The sequence below is a fragment of the Pelophylax lessonae genome, assembly GCF_965119305.1.
Source record: "Pelophylax lessonae genome assembly, chromosome: 1".
Taxonomy (NCBI): Eukaryota; Metazoa; Chordata; class Amphibia; order Anura; family Ranidae; genus Pelophylax; species Pelophylax lessonae.
In genome coordinates, this window is record NC_138768.1 from 332,431,309 (window position 1) to 332,452,654 (window position 21,346).

The 21,346-nt window shown below is 42.8% G+C and overlaps 1 protein-coding gene across 1 annotated transcript in view; it reads left to right on the plus strand.

Annotated features, from left to right (window-relative positions):
* Nucleotides 1–21,346, plus strand: part of REC8 (REC8 meiotic recombination protein) — a 74,777-nt gene that overhangs the window by 18,895 nt on the left and 34,536 nt on the right. The window contains exons 5-8 of the mRNA XM_082243730.1: nt 2,302–2,419; nt 3,380–3,467; nt 7,967–8,040; nt 12,768–13,482. Of these exons, the coding sequence (XP_082099856.1) occupies nt 2,302–2,419; nt 3,380–3,467; nt 7,967–8,040; nt 12,768–13,482 (995 nt within the window). The remainder of the gene's footprint in view (nt 1–2,301; nt 2,420–3,379; nt 3,468–7,966; nt 8,041–12,767; nt 13,483–21,346) is intronic.

A 21,346-nucleotide genomic window follows, 5' to 3' on the forward strand; every position in this document is an offset into this window, starting at 1 on the left:
AAAAGGAGGACCCCCCCGGGTGGGACTTTTAAGGTCTTCAAAAAGTAGTAAAGTACTAGTAAGCAATGAAGTAAATTTATATAAAAAAATATTGTTTTATTACAGGAAATATAAAGAAATCACAGAGATTACATACATCATATAGAACATACGGGTGGTTGGCTCTAAAAAGACAACATCATATGGTAACAATAGTTACTGAGAAAAATAGTATAATTGTATAAACCCATTCGGTATTACACTTGACGCGTTTCTGGAAAATTATCTGTCTTCAAACGGATAATTGCAGTTTGAAAGAAACCATGTGGGGGACACAGCAAACATGTGGAAGAGGGTGCTCTGGTCAGATAAGACTGAAATTCAACTTTCTCTATCGTCCATTGACAGACGCAGCCTCATCTTCATCAGCTGAATGGGTTATGCTTCCCCCTGCAGGAGTAGTTTAGGCAGGAACAAATGTACATGTACACGCCCATGGGGCTGTCCCCACAGGCAGAACTCACACACACTCAGCTCAGCAAACCAGTTTGTTTCTGCCTAGAGAAGGAGTAGGACCTAGGTAGTAGCAGCATCATGTTGTGGGGATGCTTTTTGTTTTAGCAGGGACAGGGAAGCTGGTCAGAAGTGATGGGGAGATGGATGGAGCCAAATACAGGGCAATCTTAGAAGAGAACCTGTTAAGAGTCTGTAAAAGACTTGAGACGGGGGCGGAGGTTCACCTTCCAGCAGGACAATGACCCTAAACATACAGCCAGAGCTACAATGGAATGGTTTAGATCAAAGCATATTCATGTGTTAGAATGGCCCAGTCAAAGTCCAGACCTAAATCCAATTGAGAATCTGTGGCAAGACTTGAAAATTGCTGTTCACAGCCACACTCCATCCAATCTGAATGAGCTTGAGCTATTTTGCAAAGAAGAACATGCAAAAATTTTGCTCTCTACATGTGCAAAGCTGGTAGAGACATACCCAAAAAGACTTGCAGCTGTAATCGCAGCGAAAGATGGTTCTACAAAGTATTGACTGAATACAAATGCACGCCACACTTTTCAGATATTTATTTGTAAAAAATTTTGAAAATCATTTTCCTATATAGCAGGGATAAGAAACTGAGTTCTTTAGTAAAAATCAGCACACATTGTTAGGCACAGGTTTAACCCCTTGATTACCCTAGATGTTAACCTCTTCTCACCCAGTGTCATTATTAGAGTGACAGTGTATAGTACTAGCACACTTAGTGTCACTTGTGATGTTGGTGGCAGTTAGTCAGTTCCTCTTCACCCAGCATTAGTTAGAGTCAGATTGTCCACTCCAGTATTGCAGTTCGATCATAAGTTACTGATCACTGCCGTAAGTAGTATATAAAAAAAAAAAATAATAAAAATTCCTATATAAATACCATAGTTTGTAGACGCTATAAATTTCACGCAAACCAATCAATTTAAACTTATTGGATTTTTTTTTTTAACCAATGACATATAGCAGAATAGATTTTGGACTAAATTTATGAGGAAATTTGATATTTTTTTATTTTGGATAGGTTTTTTAGCAGAAAGTAAAAAATAAAGATTTTTTTTTTTTTGAATGTTAAGCCTTTTTTTTTTTCGTTTATTTAATAAAGCCCAGTGGTGATCAAATACCAATAAAAGAAAGCTCTATTTGTGTGAAAAAAATACATAAATATCATTTGGGTATAGCATTGCATTACTGCACAATTACCAGTACACACTAGATGTGTGTAAAAAGCAAACAAATGGCCTGATCATGAAGGCGATAAAATCTTCCAGAGCTGAAGTGGTTAATAGACAATTAGGATTTTTTTTTCTTTTTGTACAAATGCAGAGCGAATAATCAGAAAACTAAAATCCCTTTCTTGTAGTCCATTGAGGGACACAAATCCCACCCTTTGTGTTTATGATCATGCTTGCTACAAACTGAGGAAGTAAAGGTTATTCTTCACTGGCCTACAGTTATTTTGTTTGCCATTGTCCAATCCTTTGAGCGAGAGTAAAATCTGAATTTACAATTTAGCTGTCCCCCCCAATTGACTCCAGGAAAAGTATTTTATAGTGAGTACAAAATTCCGATTATTCTTTTAATAAGGGAGTTTTCTAACTGAATGTCTCTTGAACCCCTAAAGCACCTGTTAGCACCAGTTATGGGCTATTAAACGCTGATCATAATAGGATTACTGCCTGTTTTAGTGAGCTTCAGCTGTCACACTGTACAATTAACTGACTCCACAGATTTTCATAACTTTTGTACATTTGTCAGAGCTGAAATATTCAAATATTTTTTCAGGCAGTTGCTACTCCCCGACAGTCTGATGCTCATGCAGATGCTGGAAGATGCTCCTGATCCTTTTTTTGGGATGGTGGATATTCCCCCAGAACTACCAGATCCATATATGATCCCACAGGTAAAATGCCTGTCTCACACCACTTAAATATTCTAGGGCAGGGCTTCCCAAACTTCTTTGGGCCGAGACCCACTTCTGAATACAGTTATTTTCGGGACCCACTTGCTTGTAATTGAATATTGTAAAGTGCTACAGAATTTGTTGGCGCTATATAAAGACAAATCATAATAATGCATATTTTAAAGGGAGGGAGGATGTTAAATTAAAAATATCAATTTACTACTTTTTAATTTATTATTGAATACACTTAATATATAAATAAATATAAGGCTATATGGCACTCACCCTCCTTCCTCTCTCAGCGGTCCACAGTGAGAGTGAAGCCCCTCTTTGCCCTCTCCAGGGCCCAGCACACCTCACCCAGAGTCTCCATGATGAGGAGCTCTATGCTGGTCTTGGTGTCCTGGCTCTTCTTCAGATCCTCTGGAGTCACAGAAGCTGCCATGAACTCCTGACCGCCTATGACACTGAGGCTGCCGTCTCTGCCCGCTATAGCTGAGAGAATCCTGCCACCAGTCTAGCCACCATCACTGCCACCAGTAAGGCTGAGGAGCTGGTTCTGCAACCCATGAACATATATTACATAACAGCCCACATATTTACTCACTGATGCAAGTATCCTCCTCACGGGAAATGCAGACCAGCCTTCGTAAACTGCATGGGCGGGGTCCTGAATCTATCTATGTATTTGATTGCTCTCTGTAATTTGCGTGGGCTTGCACAGCACAATTTAAGCGGGCCCACTCTCAGTGATTTCCAGCTCAGCGCGACCCACTCAAATGCAGCTCGCGACCCACCAGTGGGTCCCGACCCACAGTTTGGGAACTCCTGTTCTAGGGAAATGACAGCTTGACAACGACAATTTCATACTAAGATAGTTCTGTGAAATGAAGAAACCAAAACTCAACTGCCAAAAATTATTCTATACATAGCTACATAATGCTAATTTGTTTAAAACAGATCCGTGCGATTTTGGAGGCTTCAAGTCCTGAAGTTGTCAGATATGAAAAAACCCCACCAAGACATCGCAGAACAAGCCGCAAAGAAGGTGAGAGAGAATGGTAGGATGACATGCAGTAAGTGATCAGCATGTAAGGCCTTCACTAAGTTTCAGGCATCTGGTATTGACTTGTTTGTCAAATACAGGGTGCCATGCCTTGCATTCTGACACCTCTGCATTTTAGTGTTGTGAATTAAGCGATATTAATTAGAATATTATTTTACTGTATCCAGTTGAAAAATGATAGACTTTCAAAGGTAATTAGAAAAAATCTCCCAACAAGTTAAAGTATTTCTAAACTCAAAACTTTACCCTGAAGTCGCCAGAACAGGAATAGAAGGGGAAACTTCTAATGCGGAAGCCTGTTTCATTGACAAAGTGGATATATCCTATTACTGTAGAAAAAAAATCCCCTGGGGTTCTAACCTTTCCTTTACTCTACTTAATCAAACACAAAAATAATAAAATGTTTTGGCTTTAGATACACTGTCAAACCCTGACTATTTAGGCTCCATGTACACGGGACGTTGTAAATGGCCGTTTAGGAGCAGTTGGGCGTTTTTTTCAGAAGCCCCTGAACCCACCTACATGTTATCTTATCTGTCCATGTACACTGGGTCGTTTACAGTCATTTGCAGGCAGTTGAGTTCAGGGACGCTTTTTGGAACGCAATTATTTGCGTTTGAACGTGTGTTTCCCGGCGTTTCAAATGCAAAAACGCGGCCGAACGCGACGACCCGCGTTTGGCGCTCGCGTTTTTTTCATTTTAAAGGGGAATGATTTTTTTGACCTCTAGGAACGGTTTTAAACGCAAACGCCCGCTAAACGCGGGTGCAAACGCGACACAACGGACGTTTTAAACATCTTAAAGAAAAAATTCCAGCATTCAAGGGACTTTTAACAATGTCCCGTGTACATGGAGGCTTAAGGCTACATTCACACCTGAGCGTAGCGTTTTCGCGCATTTTATACCGTGATTTTACCACGATTTACAGGCGTTTTTACAGGCGTTTTTTTGTGCAGGCGTTTTTAGATTGAATAGAGACCAATGGAAAACGCCTGTAATCTGCCCAAAAAGAAGCTCATGTACTTTTTTGAGCGTTGGGCGTTTTGCTCACAGCGTCAAAACACTCAGATGTGAACAGGGGCCATTGAAATGAATAGGATTTGTCTTGTTGGGCGTTTTGAGAGCTGATCCTAGAGCAGAAAAACGCCCCAAAACGCCTACATGTGAACGGAGCCTAAATGTATTTTTCCTGTAGAATCTTAGCAAAAAAAGGCTTATACTGTACAGTTTATGTTACTGCATGCAAGCATAATCAAATAATAGGGATGCTTTAGACTACTGTACTCAAATAACTTCAGCGCATACAGTCAGAATCCAGAGTATAGGATACAATTAAGGAGAGATTTATTGGTCATTACATGTTCATGCACAGAGTAATCTGTTTTGGAGACTTTAGGCACTCAGAAGATCCTCCTGAAATCAGTATACGCTTGCAAAGGGTGGGCCATTTCCTCATTACTACCTGTGAGACAGTCATTTGTGCAAGGGCCTGTGTGATTAGGTACAATTTGATTTCATAGTTTAGATAGCATCTTTTATTACATAGGTTTGGAAAATCTTAAAGATGAATTGAAGGTATAGATAGATATTTTATACATAGTTATACTGGTCCAGCTTGGACCATTACAGTATCTCACAAAAGTAAGTACACCCCTGACAGGTTTGTAAATATTTTATTATATATTTTCATGTGACAACACTGAAGAAATGACACTATACTACAATGTAAAGTAGTGAGTGTACAGCTTGTATAACAGTGCAAATGTGCTGTCCCCTCAAAATAACTGAAAACACAGCCAATAATGTCTAAACCACTGGCAACAAAAGTGAGTACACCCCTAAGTGAATATGTCCAAATTGGGCCATTTTCCCTCCCCGGTGTCATGTGACTCGTTAATGTTAAAAGGTCTCAGGTGTGAATGGGGAGCAGGTGTGTTAAATTTGGTGTTATCGCTCTCACTTTCTCATACTGGTCACTGGAAGTTCAACATGGCATCTCATGGCAAAGAACTCTGGGGATCTGAAAAAAAGAATTGTTGCTCTACATAGAGATGGCCTAGGCTATAAGAAGATTGCCAAGACCCTGAAACTGAGCTGCAGCATGTGGCCAAGACCATACAGCGGTTTAACAGGACAGGTTCCACTAAGAACAGGCCTTGCCATGGTCGGTCAAAGAAGTTGAATGCACGTGCTCCGGGTCATATCCAGAGGTTGTCTTTGGGAAATAGACGTATGCGTGCTGCCAGCATTGCTGCAGAGGTTGAAGGGGTGGGGGGGGTCAGCCTGTCATTGCTCAGACCATAAGCCACACACTGCATCAAATTAGTCTGCGTGGCTGTCGTCCCAGAAGGAAGCCTCTTCTAAAGATGATGCACAAGAAAGCCGCAAACAGTTTGCTGAAGACAAGCAGACTAAGGACATGAATTACTGGAACCATGTCCTGTGGTCTGATGAGACCAAGATAAACTTATTTGGTTCAGATGGTGTCAAACATGTGTGGCGGCAACCAGGTGAGGAGTACAAAGACAAGTGTGTCCTGCCTACAGTCAAGCATGGTGATGGGAGTGTCATGATCTGGGGCTGCATGAATGCTGCCGGCACTGGGGAGCTACAGTTCATTGAGGGATCCATGAATGCCAACATGTACTGTGACATACTGAAGCAGAGCATGGTCCCCTCCCTTTGGAGACTGGGCTGCATGGCAGTATTCCAACTTGATAACGATCCCAAACACACCTCCAAGATGACCACTGTCCTGCTAAAGAAGCTGATGGTAAAAGTGATGGACTGGCCAAGCATGTCTCCAGACATAAACCCTATTGAGCATCTGTGGGGCATCCTTAAACAGAAGGTGGAGGAGCGCAAGGTCTCTAACATCCACCAGCGCCGTGATGTCATCATAGAGGAATGAAAGAGGACTCCAGTGACAACCTGGGAAGCGCTGGTGAGCTCCATGCCCAAGACGGTTAAGGCAGTGCTAAATAATAATGGTGGTCACACAAAATTATACTTTGGGCCCAATTCGGACATTTTAACCTAGGGGTGTACTTACTTTTGTTGCCAGCGGTTTAGACATTAATAGCTGTGTGTTGAATTATTTTGAGGGCACAGCAAATTGACACTGTTATACAAGCTTTATACTCACTACTTTACATTGTAGCAAAGTGTCATTTCTTCAGTGTTGTCACATGAAAAGAAATAATAAAATATTTACAAAAATGTGAGGGGTGTACTCACTTTTGTGAGATACTGTATAACTTTGTATATACCATACCTGGCAGATGCCCGTGGAAGCTTGACATCACTGATGTAGACATAACTACTACTGAACACAGGAGGTGGAAGATCAGCACGGGCACCATTTAGAGAATGGTTTGCATTTTCTGAATGAATGAATGCAAAGCATTCTCTGATTGGAGGCAGTGAAGAGGCAGGGAGGTGGTCTCACAGTCTTGACCTCCTCCAATCAAGGAACATTTTGCATTCATTTAGAAAATGCAAAGCATTCTCTGAATGGTGCCTGAGCTGAGCAGCCAACTTCCTGTGTTCAGAAAGCAGCAGGCCAGTCACTCAGCATGAAGATCATGGGAGTAGAAGTGTCTACTTCAGTGATTTCCAGCTTCCAGGGCCATTGGCCAAGTATGGAATATACATATTGGTCAAAGCTACATTTAAAACATCCATACCTAGAATTTCTCTTTAGGAATATTGCACAATGATTGTACAGTCACATAGTAAAGTCCTTGATCAGCTTAACTTCCACCCACAGTAGTTTTACTCTGTGTGTGTGAGTCGGCGGTGTTTGTAGGCCAGGTGATGTACTTATACGTCGCCTGGCACGTGCGCACTGGAACACCTCTCACGTAATTGCGCTTCCTGGTATCTGGCTGCTTTCAGTGGCAGTGGGATTGCGTAATCACTATACAATCACATGATCCCGAAGTAAACATTTCAATAAACGCTGAATTTTAATAATTACTACACTATGGGATACTTTCTTGCTCCTACCCTATACGGAATCCTATTTGTGGATTGATAGGGCCGGAGGGACCTGGGGGTCATTATCCATCCATCCCTGTAGTTTCTCTCCCAAAGCGCAGCCAGGCCTCCTTCTTTGAGGTCCTACAATCTGGCAAGCAGCTTGTGAGTGGTGGTGTACACTTGAGTGAAGAGTATCTTTCATTTTTGCTGGATCACTGGAATTTGGCGACATATGAACTTTTTATAAACTTTTACTGCACACTTTTCTAACCATGAGGAATATATTTGGATTGTTCATGCGAGCACGCTCATGTAATTTTATTCATTTATATGTCTGAGCACTTTATGCATATATTAACATTTATTTTGTTATTAAATGAAATTCTCTTATATTTTTTATTTATGAATTTCCACTTTAATTGTTGGATAGTGCAACACGTTTTGGCTTTTGTACTGTAGACTTCTTAACTAGTATTTTGTCTTTTTATTTGCTTTTTAGAGAGTAATCACCTGGCATCTCCAGAAGCTATAACTATGCGAGAAGAGGAGCCTATTCTATTGCCACCAGTAGAGGTAAACGGTGTAAAATAGAGAAATAAATAACAAAGGAGCTCCTGCACTGTGCTCCTTACAACTTTATTGTCAGTAAAGTCTCTAGATATCCAAATGGTCCAAATCATTTGGTGGAGGGGGGATTATGGTGTGGGGTTGTTTTTCAGGGGTTGGGCTTGGTCCTTAGTTCCAGTATAGTGAGCTCTTAAGGCGTCAGCATACCAAGACATTTTAGACAATTTTATGCTCCCAACTTTGTGGGAACACTTTTGGGATGGCTCCTTCCTGTTCCAACATGACTGCACAAAGCAAGGCCCATAAAGACACGGATGAGCGAGTTTGGAGTGGAGGAACTTGACTGGCATGCATCGAGTCCTGACCTCAACCTGATCAAACACCTTTGGGATGAATTAGAGCGTAGACTGTGAGCCAGACCTTCTCTCCATCATTAGTGCACAATCTCACAAAAGCGCTTCTTGAGGAATGGTCAAATATTCCCATAGACACACTCCTAAACCTTGTGGACAGCGTTCCCAGAAGAGTTGAAGCTGTTATAGCTGCAAAGGGTGGGCAAACTCAATATTGAACCCTACGGACTAATGCCGGGATTCCGTTAAAGTTCATGTGCGTGTTAAGGCAGGCGTCCCAATACTTTTGGTGATATAGTGTACATTCACAACAGTCCTTGCCCTCGAGGAGCTTACAAGCTAAGGTCCCGAACTCATTTTCATACACATATTAGGGCCAATTTAGACAGGATCCAATTAACCTACCTACTTGCCTTTGGAGTGTGGGAGGAAACCGCAGTACCCAGAGGAAAACCATGCAGACACAAGGAGAACATGCAAATTCCAAGCAGGTAGTCAGTGCTGTGGTTGGGTTTCAAACCAGTAACCTTAGTGCTGCCAGGCGGAAGTGCTTACCACTTAGCCACTGTGCTGCCCTATTTATGTCAATCCAGATGAATTATGGGGTGCAGCCCTTCACTATGCGTGCCAACTACCTTGCCACTGTGTTGAAATGTGTCCAAAATTCCCCTTTAGGCCATTCATAACAAACTTACTTGTAACTCTTTACACACCACAATCTTTACAGCTTTTTAACAGCTCAGTAACTTCTCTGTCACTATTCAGACCTGTCAAATAGACCTCTTAAGCTCTTGTCCATTAGATGTAGCAGGCTGACAGGTGCCATGTGCTGGCTAACACTGAGCCTGTGTCCCTTAAGTAAACCTGTCATGAGAGAAATCCTGCATCAGCTCCTGATGCATCATCCTGCGGAACATTGATCTACATATGGTGGTCACTAACCAGTTAAAAAATATATATCTAAAGAAATACAGTAGCTGACCTTTTTCTGAAAATGCTAGTTGCCTGTTATATTGACCTACTAGCCAAAATGTTTTGAACCACTTACCAGAAGCACTTCAGGAAGCTGAAGAAAAGTTGGGAGTCCTTATCTACGTACTTGTTCTGGTTGGGATCAGCATTGAAGCCATTGAGTCAGAATGGCAGTCAGACCATTAGCAATTTCATAAGCTGACTTCAGCATTGGCAGCCTCCATATTTCTCCTATGGCACGTTTCCTTTAAATCACCTCTTTAGGGTTTGATTTTGGTCTCCAGTTGGCCATAGGTGCATAGCCCTGTAAATTAAGGACTGGATTCTCTCAAAATTTCAGCAAAATATTCATGTTTGTCCAGCACATTTTATGTGTAGTATTCATGATCTCATTGGGTGATTGGGGAAAAACAAAAAGGCACAAGGCTGTAGATAAGATGTCAGTACACTGGATGAATATAGCTCACCTACAAGATATTTTTGTCCACCTCTACAATCACTATATTCATGTTCATGAGAGCACCTTTTAGCACTTTAATAATATCACATTTGATTTATTCACATTTGTCACTATTGAGTCTTAACATTTTGACTATTAGTGTCACTCATTTGCACTTTAATTTAAGTTGATAATATATATTATTATATGCGATTTGTCGCGTGATTTGCACACAGTGGCACTTTAATTATATACTATTATATGCGATTTGTCGCGTGATTTGCACACATTTGCACATGAATTTTGGGATATATTTATTTACCTGATTCATGCATATATGTATCACTGATAAGCACATGCACTTTATTACCTTGAGTTTTATGGTTCATATTTATAGTTTATGCAAGTGATTTTTAATTATTCACATATTAGCTATTTTAGTATTTATATCAGCGCCCTTACAACTGTCACTCCTACACCTATTTATCAGTTTAACACTTTTAAAACCCTAGGGCAGCAGATATAATATTTTTTATCTTTTTTGGACCAAGGGCCTTCATTTTGGTTTTAATCTAAGATGTCAGTACTGTAAGCTGTAAATAAGATTGTAACTAGTGGAGGGAGAATGCCTAAGCATTTAGCAAATGGATACATGTTATATAGATAAGTATGGACAGTATTATTCATATTGCTATATTAGTTTACTGCTTTTGTTCCTTTACTCCATTTCTAATCTATAATTTATTGTAATGCTGGTTTGCTAGATTGGAGTTTAGTTTTCATTAGCTCTCATACTTATGTCTGTTTGTCATTTCCTTACTGGAGTCCCCTTGCCTTGTAGATTTGTCATTTTCTTACTGGAGTCCCCTTGCCTTGTAGATTTGTCATTTCCTTACTGGAGTCCTCTTGCCTTGTAGATTTGTCATTTCCTTACTGGAGTCCCCTTGCCTTGTAGATTTGTCATTTCCTTACTGGAGTCCCCTTGCCTTGTAGATTTGTCATTTCCTTACTGGAGTCCCCTTGCCTTGTAGATTTGTCATTTCCTTACTGGAGTCCCCCTGCCTTGTAGATTTGTCATTTCCTTACTGGAGTCCCCCTGCCTTGTAGATTTGTCATTTCCTTACTGGAGTCCCCCTGCCTTGTAGATTTGTCATTTCCTTACTGGAGTCCCCCTGCCTTGTAGATTTGTCATTTCCTTACTGGAGTCCCCCTGCCTTGTAGATTTGTCATTTCCTTACTGGAGTCCCCTTGCCTTGTAGATTTGTCATTTCCTTACTGGAGTCCCCTTGCCTTGTAGATTTGTCATTTCCTTACTGGAGTCCCCCTGCCTTGTAGATTTGTCATTTCCTTACTGGAGTCCTCTTGCCTTGTAGATTTGTCATTTCCTTACTGGAGTCCCCCTGCCTTGTAGATTTGTCATTTCCTTACTGGAGTCCCCTTGCCTTGTAGATTTGTCATTTCCTTACTGGAGTCCCCCTGCCTTGTAGATTTGTCATTTCCTTACTGGAGTCCCCTTGCCTTGTAGATTTGTCATTTCCTTACTGGAGTCCCCCTGCCTTGTAGATTTGTCATTTCCTTACTGGAGTCCCCCTGCCTTGTAGATTTGTCATTTCCTTACTGGAGTCCCCCTGCCTTGTAGATTTGTCATTTCCTTACTGGAGTCCCCCTGCCTTGTAGATTTGTCATTTCCTTACTGGAGTCCCCCTGCCTTGTAGATTTGTCATTTCCTTACTGGAGTCCCCTTGCCTTGTAGATTTGTCATTTCCTTACTGGAGTCCCCTTGCCTTGTAGATTTGTCATTTCCTTACTGGAGTCCCCTTGCCTTGTAGATTTGTCATTTCCTTACTGGAGTCCCCTTGTCTTGTAGATTTGTAATTTCCTTACTGGAGTCCCCTTGCCTTGTAGATTTGTCATTTCCTTACTGGAGTCCCCTTGCCTTGTAGATTTGTCATTTTCTTACTGGAGTCCCCTTGCCTTGTAGATTTGTCATTTCCTTACTGCAGTCCCTTTGCCTTGTAGATTTGTCTTTTCCTTACTGGAGTCCCTTTGCCTTGTAGACTTGTCATTTCCTTACTGGAGTCCCCTTGCCTTGTAGATTTGTCATTTTCTTACTGGAGTCCCCTTGCCTTGTAGATTTGTCATTTCCTTACTGGAGTCCTCTTGCCTTGTAGATTTGTTATTTCCTTACTGGAGTCCCCTTGCCTTGTAGATTTGTCATTTTCTTACTGGAGTCCTCTTGCCTTGTAGATTTGTCTTTTCCTTACTGGAGTCCCCTTGCCTTGTAGATTTGTCATTTCCTTACTGGAGTCCCCTTGCCTTGTAGATTTGTCATTTCCTTACTGGAGTCCCCTTGCCTTGTAGATTTGTCATTTCCTTACTGGAGTCCCCCTGCCTTGTAGATTTGTCATTTCCTTACTGGAGTCCCCCTGCCTTGTAGATTTGTCATTTCCTTACTGGAGTCCCCCTGCCTTGTAGATTTGTCATTTCCTTACTGGAGTCCCCCTGCCTTGTAGATTTGTCATTTCCTTACTGGAGTCCCCCTGCCTTGTAGATTTGTCATTTCCTTACTGGAGTCCCCTTGCCTTGTAGATTTGTCATTTCCTTACTGGAGTCCCCTTGCCTTGTAGATTTGTCATTTCCTTACTGGAGTCCCCTTGCCTTGTAGATTTGTCATTTCCTTACTGGAGTCCCCTTGCCTTGTAGATTTGTCATTTCCTTACTGGAGTCCCCCTGCCTTGTAGATTTGTCATTTCCTTACTGGAGTCCCCCTGCCTTGTAGATTTGTCATTTCCTTACTGGAGTCCCCCTGCCTTGTAGATTTGTCATTTTCTTACTGGAGTCCCCTTGCCTTGTAGATTTGTCATTTCCTTACTGGAGTCCCCTTGCCTTGTAGATTTGTCATTTCCTTACTGGAGTCCCCTTGTGTTGTAGATTTGTCATTTCCTTACTGGAGTCCCCTTGCCTTGTAGATTGGCCAAGACCTACCAGAGCTGAGTGCCCTTGATTTGGAGTTACTTGCATCCAATCTTCCTGCATTTCCTGAAGCTGAAACCTTACCGGATCCTCGTAAGAGAGGCAAGCGAGAACCAAAAGACAATGGTCTGCCAGGAACAGAAAAACCTAAAAAGCCCCGGACGGAACGGGAAGTCCCGAAAGACGACGTAGAAACAAGCCTGGAGAGGGAAAGGCAACTCCAACATGAAAGAGAGATGCACAAGGCTGAAATTGAGAAATTAAGAAGAGAGCTTAAGGAAATGGAAAAAAGTCTGGGACTTCTAAGAGAAGAGCAAAGACAAATGGAGAGACAAAGAGAATCTGAAAGACAAGAAGCAGAGGAAATGAGAAAAGAAATAGAAAGGGAAATCCTACAGGGACTGGAAAAGGACACCGAGCATCTGAGAGAAGCTAGAGAAGAGCTGGATTATCTTCAAATCACTGGTGCGGGAGATGAGCTCCTGCTGGAGCAGCTAAAAGAAATAGAGCGTCTGAAAAAGTTAGCAAAGAAGAGAGCAAGCCAGTGGGAAGCAGAAAAGTTACTGCAGCTTCAACTAGAAAAAGAAAAGGAGAGAGAGCGTTTGAAGGAATGCGAGAGAGAGAGGGAACAAATAAAAATGGCTGAACAGGAAATCGAAGCACTGAAGAGGTCTCTGGTGGAGATAGAACAGGAGAGAAGAACAGATGGAGGTAGAAGGCTCTCAAATACACAGGATAATGTTGGCCCTACATGCAATGACATGAATGTGATTAGATGGCTAAAATTATTTTTTTTACAGCCCAAGCTGAATTCTGCATTAAAATTTATAAACTTCAATGTCAACAAATATAAACAAAACCTAATCCATACACCTGCGGATCAGCTTGAAATTAGCCAGAAAAGCCAGTCAAAATTGATTGAACTGGTATTGAAATTCAATTTGGTGAGGAAATACAATCTAATATTCTGATCAAATCATGCAATTATGAAATGATCAGACCAAGAAATGAGTGGCCACTGTAAGACAAAATGATGTAAGACTTGTGTGCTCTATTAACCACTTTAAGAACGGATGGATTTGCCCCCTTAATGACCAGGCCCTATTTTGCGATTCGGCACTGCGTTACTTTAACGGACAATTGCGCGGTCATGAGACGCTGTACCCAAATGCAATTGACGTCCTTTTTTCCCAAATAGAGCTTTCTTTTGGTGGTATTTGTTCACCTGTGCGATTTTTTTTTTTTTGCGCTATAAACAAAAAAAGAGCAACAATTTAAAAAAAAAAAACACAATATTTTTCACATTCTCAAAAAAAAAAAAAAATCAAATTTTTTTAACATTTTAGACCAATTTGTTTTCTGCTACATATTTTTGGTAAAAAAATCGCAATAAGCGTATTTTGATTGGTTTGCGCAAAAGTTATCGCGTCTACTAACTACAGGAAAGATTTATGTTATTTTTATTCTTTTTTTCTTTTCCTAGCAATGGTGGCGATCTGCGATTTTTTGCGGGACTGCAACATTGTCAAAAATGTCAGTTAGGGGTCCGATCTGTCTGCCGCACTTTTGGGGGTACCAGTGACATTACTACAGTAATCAGTGCTAGAAATATGCACTGTTACTGTAATAATGACACTGGCAGGGAAGGGGTTAGGTGATCAAGGGGTTAAATATGACCCTAGGAGACTGATTCTGTGGGGGGGGCGTGGCTTCTGAGATGACCGCAGAGACATTTGTTCCTATATAGAAGGATCACATGAGCTCTGTGATCATTTCAGGGAGAAGAACAGTCGGCTGTGTTTACAACAGCCGACCGTCCTTCTCTCTCAGCGGGGAGCGCTCGTGGGTGTCAGGCAGCAATCGGAGCCGCCTGACCCATGCATCGGCTTCCCTGCTGCCAAATGGGGCAGGAGCGGGCCCCCCTAGCTTCCCGTGCGCGCCCGATGTAGACCTACGTCAGTTTGTGCAGAAGAGCCACCCTGCTGCAGTAAAAAGCGGCGGGTGATCGGGAAGTGGTTAACCACTTTACCACTAAGCCTATTTTTGACACTTTTTGTTCACAAGTTAAAATCAGTATTTTTTCCTAGAAAACTACTTAAAACCCCCAAACATTATATATATTTTTTTAGCAAAGACTCTGGAGAATAAAATGTCGGTCATTGCAAAATTTTTTGTCACGCGGTATTTGCGCAGCGGTCTTTAAAACGCCATTTTTTTGGAAAAAATTTGAAAAGTCACATTTCACTGCATTTAAAAAATACTAAACAGTAAAGTTAGCCCATTTTTTTTGTATATTGTGAAAGATGATGTCCAATAGATACCCAACATGTTACGGTTTAAAATTGCGCCCCCCCCCCCCCCGTGGGATGGCGACAAACTACGGTCAATAGAGATCTCAATCTGCGACGCTTAAAATTTATTTAACGGTTACCAGTTTAGAGTTAGAGTGTAGCTCTTTTTTTTAAATTATTGCCCACGCTCTGGCGATCGCGGCGATACCTCACATGTGTGGTTTGAACAGCGATTTCATTCGCGGCTCGACTTGCGTATACGTTTTTTTTTGTGTGTGAGCTAACGGTGACGGGGGTGGCTAAATTTTTTTTTTTCCTATTTATTTTTTCTTTTTTTTTTAACTTTATTACAGGTTTTTAAAAAAAAAAAAAAAATCTGATCACTTTTATTGCTGTCACAAGCAATGTAAACATCCCTTGTGACACCAATATATAGTGACAGGTACTCTTTATGGAGGGATCGAGGGTCTAAAAGACCCTAGACCCCTCCACTACACTTCCCTGTATGCAAAACGCCGAAAATTGCATTTTTGCATACAGACGTTTTTCAAATATGCCGCCTTTTGCAGCACAGTAACCCGGAAGTGACGTCATGGACGCCGCCTCCGGGTTACGTCATCGGAGACCCGATCGATGCCGTTTCCGGCATTCATCGGGACTCCATCCAGCCGGCGGACGTGCCGGCTGGGTGCTCGGGGCTCCCGGTGGGACGGGAGCCCCGAGCGAAGCCACGGAAGTTGGCGGGAGGGGGGGGACGCCCCCCCCCCGGGTAACGATCGAGCGGCTCCCGAGCCGCATTGGTCGTTACTGACGGAAAGCCGACCGTTGGCTTCAAACAACGGTACCGGGATGATGCCTCTAGCTAGAGGCATCATCCCGGTATAACCCCTTAAAGTCAGCCGACGTAGGTCTACGTGGCTAGACGTTAAGTGGTTAAGGTGAACCTTTGCTTTACCAATGCAAGGTTAAACAAAATCATAATTTTAATGCTCTCTCCACAACAGCACATAATGATCTCCCGCCACTCAGTTCAGATACAGGAAGCATAGAAAATAAGTCATGTGTGTAAGCTTGGAGCTTACAAAAGGCTGAGGACTTTCCCTACCACCATGTGACAGTGCAGAGCCAATTACCAAGCATCAGTGCTGTCACATGACCCAAGTCACATGCTCCTCAATACATTAAAAAAAAAAAAAAAGTATATTCTTTGTCCCCCGTGGCTGAACAGAGCCCTGCAGATCTGCCGCTTCCTTTGTGGTCTGCTTACTTGTTGGGTTGTGAATGTGCATCCTCCCAGTGCACTGGATTCTAGTAAATACCAAACTGCACTGAAGGTTTTTTTTGGTTAATGTTTGCTAGTTAATAAAATCATTTTGCTTCCTAGATCCCAAACTGGGTGGTAGTGGTCTAGCTGCGCCTGCTGATGGTTTTGTTAGAGTAAGATCCTTTATCTGGATGGGGCTGAAAATGTATTGGAGATAGATCTATCACAACTATAATTTCCCTCACAAAAAGCAGATACAATAAAATAAAACATAATAAAATGTTTGTGTATGTAAACCCTCACCTTGTAAAACAACCCATTAAGTTTAAAATAGAAATGAAAGGCAAAGCATTATAAATAGTTTTTTTATGCATTTTTTTTATGTAAGTTATTACAATTCCTCTGCTCTCAGCTGCATAACAACTGGAGGGAGAAACAGCAGCACACTGAGTTTCCCAGTGAAAGTCTGTGCAGGGGTAGGGGGCGTATCACGACAAGTCTGATCATTGGAGGAGTTTCCAGCACAGCTAGAGAACTGAACACACTGTGCTACCATGCCTAGTGTAGTTAGTTTTTAATAGGAGAGCAGAGTTACTGGCAGGAACACCAAGGATTTCACACAAAGAATGCAATAGAAACAAGACACTTTGCATACAAGTACATGGTACAGCAGGCACATATCAGGAATATGAAATGCTGGCTTTACATATTCTTTAATTTTCTAGAATATTTCTACCCAATTCACATTATTTGCCGCTTTTCCACTGCATGGAACGGATCGGTTTGGTGCTTTTCCACTGAATGGTACCGCATGATACGTGTTTGAACGGTTCGGTACGGTTTGGTACAGCGGCACTTTTCCACTACATGGTACGGCTCGCTTAAACAGTACCACCTCGGTTGGGGTTCCAAGCGTTCCGTACCTATACCATATCCCACAATCCTTTGCATGCAGCCTTGATTGTTTGTCACTACTAGCCACCGATTGGTCAGAGAATCGATGTAATCCCAACCACTTACTACTTTAGTGGAAAAGAAAACCGAGCCGAGTAGAGCCTATACAGTGCCGAAAAGTGCCGACTCGTACCGCGCAGTAGAAAAGCAAACTGAGCCAAGCTGGGCCAAGCAGTGCTGAGTGGAGCCGAGTCGGTACTTGCAGTGGAAAAGTGCCAATTGTAGCGTTTAACCACTTCAGTTCTCACACCTGTACACCCTTTATGGACCAGGGTTATTATTACATCTATGCTATTGGTCTTTTTATTTGACATTAACTCAGTACTTAAAACAACAAAGTAATGCATTTTGTTTTAAGGATAAGTAAGGGTCCTTTCACACGGCCGCTCCGTGTGTCCGCAAATCATCCCATCCGTTTGCGGATGATTTGCGGACATAATGTAAGTGAATGGCACTGCTGATGTCAGCGGAATACCATCCGCTGACATCCGATTTTCCTCCTTTCAGTTCTGTTCCGTTTTTTCGAATGGAACAGAACCCCATTTTTTCTTCCGTGTAAAAAACGGAAAGGAAGGAAAATCGGATGTCAGCGGTGTCATCCGCTGACATCCGCAGTGCCCATAGACTTACATTATGTCCGCATATCATCCGCAAACGGATGGGATGATATGCGGGCACACGGAGCGGATGACACAAATGTCATCCGCTCTGTGAAAAAAAAAAAAAGTCCCGCAGCGGAGCGGCCGTGTGAAAGGACCCTAAGACTTTCTTTTGACTTGCAAAAATATTTTTATTTTCTCTGCAACCCATAGACAAAAAAATAACAAAACTAAAAAAAACACTTTTTTTACAGTTAAAAAAAAATGGATTTTTGTAAAATCTTACCGTAAAATCCTTTTCTCTTAGCTCATCGACAGACGTAGTCCTCGGTGATACACCACCTTCGGGTTATGTTACCTCCGCAGGAGCAGGACTAGACAGGAAATTAAAAAAGCTCTGGCCACACCCTAGGGGCAGTCTCAGAGGGTATATCCTCTCTCTCTCTGCCTCAGCAAATCAGTTATGTGAAAAAGCAGTGCTTAGAGAATTTAACCCAACCCAACTCCAAAACAGAGGGGCGGGGACTACGTCTGTCGATGAGCTAAGAGAAAAGGATTTTACGGTAAGATTTTACAAAAATCCATTTTTCTCTAGCGCTCATCGACAGACGTAGTCCTCGGTGATACACCACCTTCGGGACGTCCCAGAGCAGTATCACATCTGAGGGGTGGGAAAATGGAAATCAAATCCCAATCTAGAAGGCCCAACCGGTGCCAACTAGAAGTTTACAATGCTCATCCTTAATGATGAGACTCAACCAAAAAAAGAGAAAACAATTTTTTTTTTTTTTTTTTCAAACAGAAAAAAAAAAAACCCTCGAGGTAGACCACCGGTCTCCTCAAATTGCGGCCTGCAAAACCTTGCGGCCAAATGAGGCATCCGCCGATGCCGTCACATCAATTTTATAGAATTTTGTAAAGGTATGTACCGACGACCAGGTGGCCGCCTTACATACCTGGACCACTGACGCCTGATGGCGAAAGGCCCAGGAAGTACTGAGCGCTCGAGTGGAGTGCGCCCTAACAGGGAACGGAGGACTCTGACCCTTAATAGAATAAGCCTGTACCACCGTTTGTCTAATCCATTTGGCAATGGTCGCGGCAGATGCAGGCAAACCCTTTCTGGGGCCATCCGTGATCACAAAAAGTGAATCCGTCTTACGGAATGATTCCGTAGCTTTCAGGTATACCCTGATTGCCCGAACCACATCTAAGGAATGCAACGCATGTTCCCGATGATGCTTGGGCTGAGGACACAAGGAAGGTAGTACAATATCTTCATTCAGATGAAAATCTGAAACCACCTTGGGAAGAAAAGATGGCTTAGGATGAAGTACTACCTTATCCCTATGAATCACTAGGTATGGTGACTGGCATGATAATGCAGCCAGTTCTGACACCCTGCGAGCAGAAGTAATAGCCACCAAGAAGGCCACCTTCTGGGATAGAGTAAGCAAGGGAATCTCCCTGATGTTTTCAAAGGGAGGTTTCTGTAGAACCGACAAAACCAAATTAAGATCCCAGGGCAGTAAGGGCGCGCGGACTGGAGGAGCCAGGTGCCGCACCCCCTGGATGAAATTCCGCACCAAGGATTTGGTAGCTAAAGGCTTCTGAAAGAAGATTGCTAATGCTGAAACTTGACCCTTGATGGTGCTCAAGGCTAGCTTCTGCTCAACCCCTTGTTGCAAAAAGGCCAATATTCGAGTCACCGAATAGGTACGTGGAGGAAATCCTAAAGATTCGCACCACGCAATATAAGTCTTCCATGTGTGATAATAGACTTTGCTGGAAGTCGCTTTCCTTGCTTTAATAAGGGTAGGAATGACTGAAGTAGACAAACCTCTGTCCTTCAGTACTTGGGTCTCAATGGCCAGGCCATTAAAACCAGCGACTGTAAAGCACGAAGGTAAATTGGTCCTAGAGACCACAGACACTCCCTGAGACGAAGTTCCCACGGAACGTCTGCGACTAACATGTCCAAGTCGGCCAGGCCGGCTTGAGGAGGCCAGCCTAGAATTTCTAGGACCACTGGCGCTGATTGGGTCTGAACCAGGCGTCCCTAGAGCTATCTGGCCCCGACCATCCGAGAAAGTCTGGTCGTTTTCTGTTCCCACACATTTATCAGATACCTGATAGTTATCAGGAAAGGTGATCTTTTCTGGTTGAACCTCAGGGACCGAAGTCACCCGACTAGAGGCTACTTGGCCTATCTGGTCAACCAGATCCGATTCCTGTGAGGTATCGGGACTAATCTTAGGAAAAGGTAAAGGAAAAGATCTTTTCAGGGAACGGTAACTACCGCTTCCTGTGGTACTAAAATGTTGGAAGGGAAGAATCGCACCGGTAGTAGTGGTTGATGCTCGATCTAATGTCCTGAATACCGGTGAAAACGTCCCCCCACCCTGAAACCGGGTGGGGGCGCACCTTCAGGCTGTGTACTCCTTTGCTTCGGGTTTGGCTGGGTTGGTCCCCTTCTTGAACCCTCCTGGAGGAGTCTTGCCTTTCCCGCTAGTACCAGCCGGGCGCCCTTTATGGGCGGTAAAGAAAGGTCCTCGCTTGTTGCGAGGTCCCTTAGCTTTTGCAGCCTGTGGCAAAAAAGTGCTCTTGCCCCCAGTGGCATCCTTAATGATTTCATCTAGGTTGGCTCCAAATAGACGATTCCCCTGAAAGGGGAGATTGGTCAAGGTCTTTTTGGAACCTAGGTCAGCTGACCAGCATTTTAACCACAGCACACGTCTGAGGATCACTGCTAACTTAGATGCATGCCCTAATAGGGGAGTAGTGTCCAAGGCTGCGTCACAGATAAACCGTAGCCCTTGTATGATCTGTTCCATCAAATCAGAGGTCTCCTGGGGAATATCTTTTCCCCTAAGATCTTGGCGTACCATTTTCGCCCATTCCGTAAGTGTCTGGGAAACTAGACCAATAACGATTACTGGTCTAAATGCTGACCCTATCAGAGAAAAGATAGTGCGGGACTCTGCTTCTATCTTTCGATCCACCGGATCCTTAAAGGACGAAGTGTCCTCCACTGGAATAACCGTGGCTTTATTCAGCCTGGAAATAGGCGGATCCACGACTGGTGGTACCGTCCATTTCTTAATGATGGATTCCTCAAACGGATAGCGTCTAGCAATACGCTTGGAAATAGTAAAGGTACGTTTAGAATGCTCCCATTCTCCTTTAATCTGATTACCAAAACATTTAGGTACAGGAAAAGCCTTCGCCGTCTTGATGGGCTTATTAGTCCCAAAAGGCCTCTCTGTTTCAGTTGCCTCTGCCGGTAAAGCCTCAAGTTTTAAGGTTTCTTGCACTGCCACAACTAGTGCGTCCACCAATGCTTCTTCCTGAATTATAGCAAGAGAAGAAGCGTCCTCCTCACTGTCTGAGGGGGCTTTACCTGGGATAACAGCCCTTGCAGAGGAACCTGCAACTGCCGTGACCATCTCTGAATCTGAGTCAGAGGT